This window comes from Anopheles gambiae, chromosome 2 (genome assembly GCF_943734735.2).
Source record: "Anopheles gambiae chromosome 2, idAnoGambNW_F1_1, whole genome shotgun sequence".
Classification (NCBI taxonomy): Eukaryota; Metazoa; Arthropoda; class Insecta; order Diptera; family Culicidae; genus Anopheles; species Anopheles gambiae.
In genome coordinates, this window is record NC_064601.1 from 60,403,018 (window position 1) to 60,418,668 (window position 15,651).

At 36.2% G+C, this 15,651-nt stretch overlaps 1 protein-coding gene across 3 annotated transcripts in view; it reads right to left on the minus strand.

Annotated features, from left to right (window-relative positions):
• Positions 1-1,205: 1,205 nt before the first annotated feature.
• The window catches only part of LOC11175823 (rho GTPase-activating protein Graf), a 189,343-nt gene continuing 174,897 nt past the window's right edge, over positions 1,206-15,651 (minus strand). The window contains exons 13-15 of one of the 3 annotated variants that reach the window (XR_009764610.1): positions 7,328-10,275; positions 3,350-6,288; positions 1,206-2,311 (exon numbers count right to left, since the gene is read on the minus strand). Coding sequence is in view for 1 of the 3 variants with exons in the window: in XM_061641855.1 (XP_061497839.1) it covers positions 10,167-10,275 (109 nt within the window). In the remaining 2 variants the exon portion in view is untranslated. Of the gene's footprint in view, positions 2,312-3,349; positions 6,289-6,696; positions 10,276-15,651 lie in introns of those variants that run through there. The other 2 variants (XR_009764611.1, XM_061641855.1) reach the window with 2 other exon arrangements.

The following is a 15,651-nucleotide window of genomic DNA, read 5'->3' on the forward strand; positions in this document are numbered from 1 at the left end:
ATACACTTACACACATACACATAGTTAGATTTTAATTATGCACATATACATTTACACACATACAACTACAATTAAGGTTACACGTAGGATAGAATAGAATAGCATAAGATAGGAAATAGGAAATAGTAAAATAGGCGATAATTAGGATTAGCCAATGAGGAATAGGATTAAGGAATTTTGGCGCGAACGAGTGAATATAAATTAAGGATAAGTTGAGGTTTAGGATTATTCAGAAAAGTCCGATCTAAGAGGAAACGCTGCCCGAGTGAACATCGACCAATAAAACTCTAAGCAACTACAAAAAACCACAAGTCATATATTTTTTTGGTAGTTTGAAGTTTTAATATCACGGTCGCCATGACAAGTGTGAAACTGTGATGCAAAAAAAAAATAATAAAAAAATAACTCGCGTAAATACGAAAGCTAATTCGCGAGTGCGTAATATTCCTTCTGGTCAGAAGAGTATACTGGTATCTGCGTTGATGTTTAGCGTGAAAGAGTGAGAGAGTGAAGACGAGAGTGCAGCGCAACGCTACAATTGTACGATAACTCGAACTATCGTTATTCAAACGAGGTGCAGTGATAAAATATACGGATTTCCTGAAAACTCACGAAATTTGCACAATAACTCCTGTCGTGTATCGTCAACCAATCAAGGTGCAGTGAAAGAGAGAGTGTATCCTGGTTATAAAAAAGAGGCCAGGAAAAGTTTTATGAATGCTAGCAAACATTCGGTGAAAAAAAAACGCAGCGATAGTTAACGGTACCGTGCGTAAAGTAATCTAAGTGCAGTGACCTCGATCGAACAAGATTATCGCACGTACGAGTAAGCCACATTTCGTACCATCGGCGATAAGCATCACAGTTTCAACCGGCATGACCTTTTGCGACAAGTGACCAAGTGTCGTTTGCATGATAGAGACATAACGTTGTTGTGAGATGTAAGAAGGAAGAACGGAGCAGCCGATATCAAACGGCAATACAGCGTGCGGTGAAGGAGCGACGGCGAAGCAGTGAGCTATGAGAGAGCGAGCAGCGATTTGCAGTGGATAGGAGCGACGGTGCAGCAGTGTGCTGTGAGAGCACGAGCAGCGATTTGCAGCGGATAAAGCGAGATAACGCTATACTGATCGATCGGGCAGCGGTAAACGGAGTAAGGATCAAGTGAAAAAAATGAGAAAGTAAGGTAGGCTACACACTCAATGTAGTTGTAATTTACCCATTTCAATATTTTTTTTGTAATTGCTCAATTAAATTCTTTTTATGAAACGTACAATACTACATTTTTCATTACAATATGCACATTGCTATTGGGGTGTTACCATTGCACATTAGGCAAACGCCTGTATAAAAATCGAAAAACCAACTTCATCGCAGGTTTACACCATAATCATTTTCTTAAAATAGATACTTAAACTTAGTTGAAACCAAAATATTTCACGTTTTTATCTTAAACTTACTGAGATGTAGGCCATCAAAGTGTAAACTTTGGGTTTTTTGTCCCAACTTTGAGCTATTTTTCGACCGAACATAAACCATCATATTTTAGTATATGGTGGTTAGATTTTGATAATCAATGTGTCGTTGGAAAGGTTTTTTGTGAGACTTTGATGTTATGTCTTAATATTTTGCAAAAACTTGTTTTTAAAGTTCATAAATGATTGAAAACCAAACATCACTGCTGAATTTTTGGATATTTTTATTTTGGAGAGTGATTTTTTTATGATTCGACTCGATTTCACTCGTGAGTCGTATATCATTGGAAAGATCAACAATTTTCCTACGCATTGTCGTTAAAATTAGCTGCGACCATCTGCGACCCCGAAAATTATTAAACTTTTTCTTGAAAATAGCGCGAACGATTTTGACGTGTTGTTGTACGAGCCATACACCACCAGTATCCAACTACCTGTCATAAACGGGCATTTGAAACAAACAGGCAGAAAACAAAGCTGAAGAGAGGAAAACCAGTTTAAAAAAGGTCGTAAGATAGGAATCGGCTCTTTTCCAAACAAACCATGAAAAACACAACTTTTTTCGTGCATAATACTTTAAAAATTCGTTTTCAGTCAGAAACTTATTCCGCCTTCGTTTTAATTCCTAACAATTATTATTGATGCTGTTAACTGATACGCAATAATGCAATGTTGTGAGCGATAATTATTAAGTTTTATTCGCTGTCTTGACGATTTTAGTATAGGACTACCCTGTATAGTAAGAGCAATTGTATTGAATGAAGATAAATTGCAATAGCACGAGGAATTGATTTTCATCCCGGCGTTTGTATGGTGGTTGCCCACTGTGCATTGGTCTAAAAAAAAGAAAAGAAAAAAAAATATTGCAATTATCTGGGTGTCAAAAAAAAAATAATAATAAAAAAAATATAAAATAAAAAATAAATAAAACAAAAAAAATATAACAATAACATGTCGATCACATCTCATTCAATGCTCTTAAAAATAAATCAAAATATTATAAGACTTAAAAATATTGAAAAAAAATTATCGGGTGATAGAAAGTTTCGCAGATGTTTGCTTGATCATTACAGTGTTTCCGCTAAATTTTGTTTTGATAAAATCAAGTATTAGCTGGATTCAATTCAGGAAACTGTTTCAGAGCTGAAACGAATTTTGAAGGAAGCGAGTGATTTGAACTAAACGTTGAACTTATAAAAGGCACAAAATCGAAAGGCAGAAGAATTAACAGAAGGCTGAAGGTGTTGTCAGTACAACGATCCGTAAACGAATAATCTTTATTTTTGACATTCGGATTATCGCACAGTTGTCGCGGTGATGGTCATATTCCGATCCGGCACTATGGTCTAATTAGGGGTCAAATCTCCAGGGTACTACAAGTTGTTTTTTTTAATAAAACACATGAATTAATTATTAGTTAATTTTCATCAACAAATTTCAACATAGCTCTTTCGTAGAAGAGCGCATTTCAAGGACGCCAAGGATACGGCTGAACATGCGCAGCACCAGCCCGTGATGTCATTTCCAGACAGACGCCGGCTGTACACACGCAGCACCAGTCGAGGATAGCCTAACGAGAAGGGTAGAAGGAAGAACGAGAGGGAGGGTAACGGAAAGTTACCGCAACATTTGTAGGAGGTGAAGCATCCAGCCGTGTACAGAGTGTGAGTATGATAAAACGCATGTGGAAAGAGGAAGTTCAATTAATAGCATGCAAAAGTGTACATAAAGCAAGAGGAAAAGTGTCACAACAACAACCAGCAATCCGAAAATGTAAGGGAAGCGATAAATAACAGGTTGGCTGATAAGTCCTCGGTCTGACACATATATGGCGCCGCTAGTATTGAATGCATATTTTTTTATATAGTACCAACCTTTAAATGATTCGTGTCAAAATTTGACGTCGGTATGTCAATTAATTTGTGAGACAGAGCGTCTTTTGTCAAGCAACTTTTGTGTTGTGTTGTTCCACCAAGACAACGCACCGTGCCACAAGTCATTGAGAACGATGGACCACACGACGGTGCAGTCTGATACACTTCCCTCCAAACCTTCCCTTTTTCTTATATACCCAACATTTGTTGGTGAAACAATAAATTAATTTATTCAGAAATTGGCATTTGCCTAGTTAACAACGTTTATTCCACGTCCGAAACTTTAACTCGCGCTGGTTGAAAGTGAACACCACTTGCGTTAATGTGATAGCGCATAATCCGTGTACAAACTAAAACACGTTCTCATCTCCACGTATTTCCGCGTATTTCCCACCGTCTCTCCCTGCTTCAACATACCCTTCACCTGAAAGTCGCACACTTGTTCATTCTCTCTGCTAGTAGGTAGCAAGCTTCCTGCTCTTGCTTGTGCACAGTGCAGCGCCAGCATGGTATGGTGCGGGCCTGCTCTGCAATATTGTTTGTGAAATTACTTTCAAGTGTAGCGCCTGCAAGATAGGTAAAACGCGCAGAGAATAATTATAGCTAGCTAGGTTTAAATTATACACATATACACTTACACACATACACATAGTTAGATTTTAATTATGCACATATACATTTACACACATACAACTACAATTAAGGTTACACGTAGGATAGAATAGAATAGCATAAGATAGGAAATAGGAAATAGTAAAATAGGCGATAATTAGGATTAGCCAATGAGGAATAGGATTAAGGAATTTTGGCGCGAACGAGTGAATATAAATTAAGGATAAGTTGAGGTTTAGGATTATTCAGAAAAGTCCGATCTAAGAGGAAACGCTGCCCGAGTGAACATCGACCAATAAAACTCTAAGCAACTACAAAAAACCACAAGTCATATATTTTTTTGGTAGTTTGAAGTTTTAATATCACGGTCGCCATGACAAGTGTGAAACTGTGATGCAAAAAAAAAATAATAAAAAAATAACTCGCGTAAATACGAAAGCTAATTCGCGAGTGCGTAATATTCCTTCTGGTCAGAAGAGTATACTGGTATCTGCGTTGATGTTTAGCGTGAAAGAGTGAGAGAGTGAAGACGAGAGTGCAGCGCAACGCTACAATTGTACGATAACTCGAACTATCGTTATTCAAACGAGGTGCAGTGATAAAATATACGGATTTCCTGAAAACTCACGAAATTTGCACAATAACTCCTGTCGTGTATCGTCAACCAATCAAGGTGCAGTGAAAGAGAGAGTGTATCCTGGTTATAAAAAAGAGGCCAGGAAAAGTTTTATGAATGCTAGCAAACATTCGGTGAAAAAAAAACGCAGCGATAGTTAACGGTACCGTGCGTAAAGTAATCTAAGTGCAGTGACCTCGATCGGACAAGATTATCGCACGTACGAGTAAGCCACATTTCGTACCATCGGCGATAAGCATCACAGTTTGAACCGGCATGACCTTTTGCGACAAGTGACCAAGTGTCGTTTGCATGATAGAGACATAACGTTGTTGTGAGATGTAAGAAGGAAGAACGGAGCAGCCGATATCAAACGGCAATACAGCGTGCGGTGAAGGAGCGACGGCGAAGCAGTGAGCTATGAGAGAGCGAGCAGCGATTTGCAGTGGATAGGAGCGACGGTGCAGCAGTGTGCTGTGAGAGCACGAGCAGCGATTTGCAGCGGATAAAGCGAGATAACGCTATACTGATCGATCGGGCAGCGGTAAACGGAGTAAGGATCAAGTGAAAAAAATGAGAAAGTAAGGTAGGCTACACACTCAATGTAGTTGTAATTTACCCATTTCAATATTTTTTTTGTAATTGCTCAATTAAATTCTTTTTATGAAACGTACAATACTACATTTTTCATTACAATATGCACATTGCTATTGGGGTGTTACCATTGCACATTGGGCAAACGCCTGTATAAAAATCGAAAAACCAACTTCATCGCAGGTTTACACCATAATCATTTTCTTAAAATAGATACTTAAACTTAGTTGAAACCAAAATATTTCACGTTTTTATCTTAAACTTACTGAGATGTAGGCCATCAAAGTGTAAACTTTGGGTTTTTTGTCCCAACTTTGAGCTATTTTTCGACCGAACATAAACCATCATATTTTAGTATATGGTGGTTAGATTTTGATAATCAATGTGTCGTTGGAAAGGTTTTTTGTGAGACTTTGATGTTATGTCTTAATATTTTGCAAAAACTTGTTTTTAAAGTTCATAAATGATTGAAAACCAAACATCACTGCTGAATTTTTGGATATTTTTATTTTGGAGAGTGATTTTTTTATGATTCGACTCGATTTCACTCGTGAGTCGTATATCATTGGAAAGATCAACAATTTTCCTACGCATTGTCGTTAAAATTAGCTGCGACCATCTGCGACCCCGAAAATTATTAAACTTTTTCTTGAAAATAGCGCGAACGATTTTGACGTGTTGTTGTACGAGCCATACACCACCAGTATCCAACTACCTGTCATAAACGGGCATTTGAAACAAACAGGCAGAAAACAAAGCTGAAGAGAGGAAAACCAGTTTAAAAAAGGTCGTAAGATAGGAATCGGCTCTTTTCCAAACAAACCATGAAAAACACAACTTTTTTCGTGCATAATACTTTAAAAATTCGTTTTCAGTCAGAAACTTATTCCGCCTTCGTTTTAATTCCTAACAATTATTATTGATGCTGTTAACTGATACGCAATAATGCAATGTTGTGAGCGATAATTATTAAGTTTTATTCGCTGTCTTGACGATTTTAGTATAGGACTACCCTGTATAGTAAGAGCAATTGTATTGAATGAAGATAAATTGCAATAGCACGAGGAATTGATTTTCATCCCGGCGTTTGTATGGTGGTTGCCCACTGTGCATTGGTCTAAAAAAAAGAAAAGAAAAAAAAATATTGCAATTATCTGGGTGTCAAAAAAAAAATAATAATAAAAAAAATATAAAATAAAAAATAAATAAAACAAAAAAAATATAACAATAACATGTCGATCACATCTCATTCAATGCTCTTAAAAATAAATCAAAATATTATAAGACTTAAAAATATTGAAAAAAAATTATCGGGTGATAGAAAGTTTCGCAGATGTTTGCTTGATCATTACAGTGTTTCCGCTAAATTTTGTTTTGATAAAATCAAGTATTAGCTGGATTCAATTCAGGAAACTGTTTCAGAGCTGAAACGAATTTTGAAGGAAGCGAGTGATTTGAACTAAACGTTGAACTTATAAAAGGCACAAAATCGAAAGGCAGAAGAATTAACAGAAGGCTGAAGGTGTTGTCAGTACAACGATCCGTAAACGAATAATCTTTATTTTTGACATTCGGATTATCGCACAGTTGTCGCGGTGATGGTCATATTCCGATCCGGCACTATGGTCTAATTAGGGGTCAAATCTCCAGGGTACTACAAGTTGTTTTTTTTTAATAAAACACATGAATTAATTATTAGTTAATTTTCATCAACAAATTTCAACATAGCTCTTTCGTAGAAGAGCGCATTTCAAGGACGCCAAGGATACGGCTGAACATGCGCAGCACCAGCCCGTGATGTCATTTCCAGACAGACGCCGGCTGTACACGCGCAGCACCAGTCGAGGATAGCCTAACGAGAAGGGTAGAAGGAAGAACGAGAGGGAGGGTAACGGAAAGTTACCGCAACATTTGTAGGAGGTGAAGCATCCAGCCGTGTACAGAGTGTGAGTATGATAAAACGCATGTGGAAAGAGGAAGTTCAATTAATAGCATGCAAAAGTGTACATAAAGCAAGAGGAAAAGTGTCACAACAACAACCAGCAATCCGAAAATGTAAGGGAAGCGATAAATAACAGGTTGGCTGATAAGTCCTCGGTCTGACACATATATGGCGCCGCTAGTATTGAATGCATATTTTTTTATATAGTACCAACCTTTAAATGATTCGTGTCAAAATTTGACGTCGGTATGTCAATTAATTTGTGAGACAGAGCGTCTTTTGTCAAGCAACTTTTGTGTTGTGTTGTTCCACCAAGACAACGCACCGTGCCACAAGTCATTGAGAACGATGGACCACACGACGGTGCAGTCTGATACACTTCCCTCCAAACCTTCCCTTTTTCTTATATACCCAACATTTGTTGGTGAAACAATAAATTAATTTATTCAGAAATTGGCATTTGCCTAGTTAACAACGTTTATTCCACGTCCGAAACTTTAACTCGCGCTGGTTGAAAGTGAACACCACTTGCGTTAATGTGATAGCGCATAATCCGTGTACAAACTAAAACACGTTCTCATCTCCACGTATTTCCGCGTATTTCCCACCGTCTCTCCCTGCTTCAACATACCCTTCACCTGAAAGTCGCACACTTGTTCATTCTCTCTGCTAGTAGGTAGCAAGCTTCCTGCTCTTGCTTGTGCACAGTGCAGCGCCAGCATGGTATGGTGCGGGCCTGCTCTGCAATATTGTTTGTGAAATTACTTTCAAGTGTAGCGCCTGCAAGATAGGTAAAACGCGCAGAGAATAATTATAGCTAGCTAGGTTTAAATTATACACATATACACTTACACACATACACATAGTTAGATTTTAATTATGCACATATACATTTACACACATACAACTACAATTAAGGTTACACGTAGGATAGAATAGAATAGCATAAGATAGGAAATAGGAAATAGTAAAATAGGCGATAATTAGGATTAGCCAATGAGGAATAGGATTAAGGAATTTTGGCGCGAACGAGTGAATATAAATTAAGGATAAGTTGAGGTTTAGGATTATTCAGAAAAGTCCGATCTAAGAGGAAACGCTGCCCGAGTGAACATCGACCAATAAAACTCTAAGCAACTACAAAAAACCACAAGTCATATATTTTTTTGGTAGTTTGAAGTTTTAATATCACGGTCGCCATGACAAGTGTGAAACTGTGATGCAAAAAAAAAATAATAAAAAAATAACTCGCGTAAATACGAAAGCTAATTCGCGAGTGCGTAATATTCCTTCTGGTCAGAAGAGTATACTGGTATCTGCGTTGATGTTTAGCGTGAAAGAGTGAGAGAGTGAAGACGAGAGTGCAGCGCAACGCTACAATTGTACGATAACTCGAACTATCGTTATTCAAACGAGGTGCAGTGATAAAATATACGGATTTCCTGAAAACTCACGAAATTTGCACAATAACTCCTGTCGTGTATCGTCAACCAATCAAGGTGCAGTGAAAGAGAGAGTGTATCCTGGTTATAAAAAAGAGGCCAGGAAAAGTTTTATGAATGCTAGCAAACATTCGGTGAAAAAAAAACGCAGCGATAGTTAACGGTACCGTGCGTAAAGTAATCTAAGTGCAGTGACCTCGATCGGACAAGATTATCGCACGTACGAGTAAGCCACATTTCGTACCATCGGCGATAAGCATCACAGTTTGAACCGGCATGACCTTTTGCGACAAGTGACCAAGTGTCGTTTGCATGATAGAGACATAACGTTGTTGTGAGATGTAAGAAGGAAGAACGGAGCAGCCGATATCAAACGGCAATACAGCGTGCGGTGAAGGAGCGACGGCGAAGCAGTGAGCTATGAGAGAGCGAGCAGCGATTTGCAGTGGATAGGAGCGACGGTGCAGCAGTGTGCTGTGAGAGCACGAGCAGCGATTTGCAGCGGATAAAGCGAGATAACGCTATACTGATCGATCGGGCAGCGGTAAACGGAGTAAGGATCAAGTGAAAAAAATGAGAAAGTAAGGTAGGCTACACACTCAATGTAGTTGTAATTTACCCATTTCAATATTTTTTTTGTAATTGCTCAATTAAATTCTTTTTATGAAACGTACAATACTACATTTTTCATTACAATATGCACATTGCTATTGGGGTGTTACCATTGCACATTGGGCAAACGCCTGTATAAAAATCGAAAAACCAACTTCATCGCAGGTTTACACCATAATCATTTTCTTAAAATAGATACTTAAACTTAGTTGAAACCAAAATATTTCACGTTTTTATCTTAAACTTACTGAGATGTAGGCCATCAAAGTGTAAACTTTGGGTTTTTTGTCCCAACTTTGAGCTATTTTTCGACCGAACATAAACCATCATATTTTAGTATATGGTGGTTAGATTTTGATAATCAATGTGTCGTTGGAAAGGTTTTTTGTCAGACTTTGATGTTATGTCTTAATATTTTGCAAAAACTTGTTTTTAAAGTTCATAAATGATTGAAAACCAAACATCACTGCTGAATTTTTGGATATTTTTATTTTGGAGAGTGATTTTTTTATGATTCGACTCGATTTCACTCGTGAGTCGTATATCATTGGAAAGATCAACAATTTTCCTACGCATTGTCGTTAAAATTAGCTGCGACCATCTGCGACCCCGAAAATTATTAAACTTTTTCTTGAAAATAGCGCGAACGATTTTGTTGTTGTGAACGTGTTGTTGTACGAGCCATATACCACCAGTATCCAACTACCTGTCATAAACGGGCATTTGAAACAAACAGGCAGAAAACAAAGCTGAAGAGAGGAAAACCAGTTTAAAAAAGGTCGTAAGATAGGAATCGGCTCTTTTCCAAACAAACCATGAAAAACACAACTTTTTTCGTGCATAATACTTTAAAAATTCGTTTTCAGTCAGAAACTTATTCCGCCTTCGTTTTAATTCCTAACAATTATTATTGATGCTGTTAACTGATACGCAATAATGCAATGTTGTGAGCGATAATTATTAAGTTTTATTCGCTGTCTTGACGATTTTAGTATAGGACTACCCTGTATAGTAAGAGCAATTGTATTGAATGAAGATAAATTGCAATAGCACGAGGAATTGATTTTCATCCCGGCGTTTGTATGGTGGTTGCCCACTGTGCATTGGTCTAAAAAAAAGAAAAGAAAAAAAAATATTGCAATTATCTGGGTGTCAAAAAAAATAATAATAATAAAAAAAATATAAAATAAAAAATAAATAAAACAAAAAAAATATAACAATAACATGTCGATCACATCTCATTCAATGCTCTTAAAAATAAATCAAAATATTATAAGACTTAAAAATATTGAAAAAAAATTATCGGGTGATAGAAAGTTTCGCAGATGTTTGCTTGATCATTACAGTGTTTCCGCTAAATTTTGTTTTGATAAAATCAAGTATTAGCTGGATTCAATTCAGGAAACTGTTTCAGAGCTGAAACGAATTTTGAAGGAAGCGAGTGACACATACGCCAATATCCAATCGCGCATACAATTTCATCAAATAAACAAAATTCAAGTTAAGTTTAAAACCTTAGCAAAACTAGCTATCGTGTTCAACCGTTGGAATCAAAACAAAATGGAAACTTTCGATATCAAAACAGCCACCGCTTTGGTGCAAATATACGATGGCAATACAGATGGTTTGGAAAATTTTGTGGACTCTTCAAATTTACTAAAGGAGTTATGTCCAAAAAATCCACAAATGTTGGTAAAATTCCTAAAAACAAGATTAATAGGAAAGGCGCGCTTAGGACTGCCGCCTAATATTGACGATTTTGACTCGTTAATAAATGATATACGGTCCAGATGCCGAGAAAAACTTAATCCAGATAATATAATAAGCCAATTGAAATCTATTCGCCAGACGGATACTAAAGCTCTTTGTGACGAGGTTGAATTACTCAGCACAAAATTAAAAAAACGTTTATTTGCAGCTGCACATTCCGGAAAAAGTTGCAAATGACATGACATTAAAGCATGGGATTAATGCTCTGATTGAAAAAGTTCATAATCAGGAAACAAAAATTGTTCTTAAAGCAGGTCAATTCGCATCTGTTTCAGATGCATCGGAGAAAGTATTAAAAAACGAAAGGAATAACAACGGTCCACAAATATTAGCCTTCAACAGAAACTACTATGACAATAGAAAATTCGTTCGTAATAAATACCCACCGAACACATACAATAGATTCCAGCCAAACACAAATAATAGATGGTTTTCCAATAGAGCTCCCCTTGGTAACAATCAGGTAACTAGCAACAGATACCAAAACCAAAGATATCCCAATAACTCTTTCAGAAAACAATTTTCAAATACAAATACTCGTAGAGTCTACAATACACAAGCTGCAGAAGAGGAACATTTTTTAGGGGTACCACAGGCGTTAGAAGAAATCATTCAACCTACAAACGATGGTCAACATTAGCGATAAACTTAAATGCTAACAACTTTATCAAAATTAAAGTAGAAATGGCAATGGGTGAAATAAGCATATTAATTATCGAGACGGGAGCAGACGTGTCATTGTTCAAAGTTGATAAAATAAAACCAACACAGCAAGTCTACACGCAAAATAGAATAAACTTAACGGGCATAACAACCGAATCGGTATCAACATTAGCAACTACTAGCACTAATATAACATTCGGAAATGCTTCAATTAACCACACTTTTCATATCATTCCTGCAGAAATAGATATCAAAGCGGATGGTATTTTGGGAAGAGATTTTTTCACTAAACATAGATATGTTATAGATTATGAGCACTGGCTTTTAAATTTCAATTGTAACGGTGTTACAATCAGCCATTGAAGATAGTATTAATGATGGTTTCATATTGCCTCTACGCAGTGAGGTTATTCGAAGGATAAATTTGCCCGACCTCGTTGAAGACTCTATTGTCCTTGCGAGCGAAATATTACCAGGAGTATTTTGTGGCAACTCGGTGGTATCAAAACAAACCCAATATGTAAAATTTGTAAACACCACTGAAAGTAATGTATATATTGGAAAGGATTCATTTAAACCACAGATTGACCCTCTCAAAAATTATATTCAGAAAAATTTTAAATTTAAAAGCTCTAAAACAAATGAATCTAAAATAAAAACATTATTGAGCAAAATCGATAGTCAGAATGTCCCTAAATATATAATCCCTCATTTAGAAAAAATATCATCCGAGTACCATGATATTTTCTGCACCGATAATGATCAAATCCCAATTAATAATTTTTACGAACAATCGATACAATTGAAAGATAACGTACCATGTTACATTCCAAATTACAAGCAAATATATTCTCAAAGTGACGAGATAAAAAATCAGGTTGATAATATGCTTAAAAATGATATAATAGAGCATTCGGTTTCTCCATAAAATTCACCAATTTTATTGGTACCAAAAAAATCGAGAGATAACGAAAAAAAATGGAGATTGGTAGTAGACTACAGGCAGTTGAACAAAAAAATAATGCCTGATAAGTTCCCGCTACCTAGAATCGATGATATATTAGACCAATTAGGAAGAGCAAAATATTTTACTACCTTGGACCTTATGTCCGCGTTTCACCAAATACCATTACACAAGAACTCTAGAAAATATAGTGCTTTCTCAACTTCTTCAGGCCATTATCAATTTACAAGACTCCCTTTTGGGCTGAATATAAGCCCTAATAGCTTTCAACGGATGATAACGATAGCAATGGCGGGACTTAATTCGGAGAGTGCTTTTGTTTACATAGATGATATTATTATAACGGGTTGCACAATGCAACATCATCTAGAAAACTTAATAATAATAATATATCCCGATGAGTCCAAGTTCGAAACGATAAAAAAATACCCGGTACCAATAAATGTGGATGAAGTTAGAAGGTTTGTAGCGTTTTGTAATTACTATCGCAAGTTCGTTAAAAATTTTGCTGAATTGGTAAGACCGCTAAATAATTTACTAAAGAAAGGAGCTACATTCACGTGGTCTAATTAATGTCAGCATGCTTTCGACACTCTTAGAAGAAGTCTTGTATCACCTACTATATTACAGTATCCAAACTTTGAGAAAGAGTTTATCATTACTACTGATGCGTCCGATATAGCATGTGGCGCTATCTTATCGCAGATAACAGATGGTAATGACCTACCTATTGCATACGCGAGTAAAAGTTTTACTAAAGGAGAGAAATCTAAACCGACTATAGAAAAAGAGCTAACAGCAATACATTGGGCAGTAAATTATTTCAAACCATATATTTTTGGGAAAAAGTTTAATGTACGAACCGACCGCAGACCATTGGTATATCTATTCAACATGAAAAATCCTACTTCAAAATTAACACGCATGAGGTTAGACCTGGAGGAATTTGATTTTGAAGTGAAATTTGTGCAAGGAAAAACGAACACAGGAGCTGACGCACTATCGAGAATTGTCATTGATTCAGACAAGTTGAAGCTTATGCAAAAGAATAATGCAAACGAAACAAATGATAAATCACTACTAGCAGTAAAAACGAGAGCAATGACAAGACTGAACAATTTCAAACTTCCTCCAGAATTAAACGAAGGTGAAAAAGATTCCATAACTAAACCTACACTTTGGCAAACAGAAAACCCAACAGAAGTAAACAAACTTTTGAAAATCCTATCAAAAACAGAATATGGCAAAATCAAAATATCAGTTTTCAATAATAATTACAACAAGGAGTTAGGAAATACAACAATTAATTGTAATGAAGATGGAAGTCAGGCGCTAGAGTCTGCTCTTCTAAAAGTACACCAAATAGCAAAAGAATACAATCGTGACAAAGTTACAATTTCATTAGAAGATTCTCTATTCAGGCAATACTCTTTTCACACCATAAAGGAAATCGCAGATAATGCCATTTCCGGGTTAGATATCATTGCTTTTATTCCACCAAAATGGATTTCAAGAAAGGAGGAAAAAGAAAATATTTTAGAAAACTATCACATGTCACCTTCGGGAGGACATGTCGGACAGTATCGATTATACCTCAAAATTCGAGAAAAACATAAATGGAAGAATATGAATGAAGAAATTAAAAATTACGTTAGAAGCTGCCAAGTATGTAAAGTAAACAAAATCGTAAGACATACAAAAGAAAAAAGTGATGTTACGACTACACCTTTAAAGCCTTTCGAAGTAGTCTGTATAGACACAGTGGGTCCCTTGCCGAAAACCAATAAAAATCATAGATACATCGTTACAATGCAATGTGAACTCTCGAAATACATTGTTCTTATTCCAACAGAAAACAAAGAAGCGAACACGATAGCTAGGGCCATGGTTGAGAACTGCATATTAAAATACGGGAAGTTTCTTGAGATGAAATCGGATCAAGGCCTTGAATACAATAACGAGGTATTAAAAAAGGTAGCGGAGTTGCTGGGGATCAAGCAGACTTTTGCCACTGCCTATCACCCAGAAACCATAGGTTCCTTGGAAAGAAACCACAGAACACTCAATGAATACTTAAGAGCATTTACAAATGAGCATGGTGACAATTGGGATGATTGGCTAAAATTTTACGAATTTAATTATAACACAACACCTCATACAGATACGAACTATAGCCCATACGAATTAATATTTGGAAAAAAAGCAATTCTTCCCCAAGATTTATGCCATGGTAATATTGAACCAGTATACAATTATGATGCATATTTTAATGAAATTAAATTCAAATTGCAAAAATCAAACGAAATAGCGCGTAAAAATTTCATTGAGCAAAAAGAAAGAAGACAGATTAGAGCAAATAGTAATGTAAACCCCCTTATCATAAAAATAGGAGATGCGGTTTATCTAAAAAACGAAAATAGAAAAAAATTAGATCCGATATACTTAGGACCGTACATAGTAGTAAAGTTAGATAATGTTAACTGTACAATAAAGAATACAAATACAAATAAACTAAGTACAGTGCATAAAAATAGATTAATTAAGGGATGAAAAGCATACGCTTTTCATTTCTAAAGGGGGGAGGTGTAGCGCCTGCAAGATAGGCAAAACGCGCAGAGAATAATTATAGCTAGCTAGGTTTAAATTATACACATATACACTTACACACATACACATAGTTAGATTTTAATTATGCACATATATATTTACACACATACAACTACAATTAAGGTTACACGTAGGATAGAATAGAATAGCATAAGATAGGAAATAGGAAATAGTAAAATAGGCGATAATTAGGATTAGCCAATGAGGAGTATGATTAAGGAATTTTGGCGCGAACGAATGAATATAAATTAAGGATAAGTTGAGGTTTAGGATTATTCAGAAAAGTCCGATCTAAGAGGAAACGCTGCCCGAGTGAACATCGACCAATAAAACTCTAAGCAACTACAAAAAACCACAAGTCATATATTTTTTTGGTATTTTGAAGTTTTAATATCACTACACAAGCTTTCAATGTGACTTAGGCAGCGGTCTAATGTTGTTGCGCGTAACATTGTTGCTCGGAGACATTTCGCTGAGGTG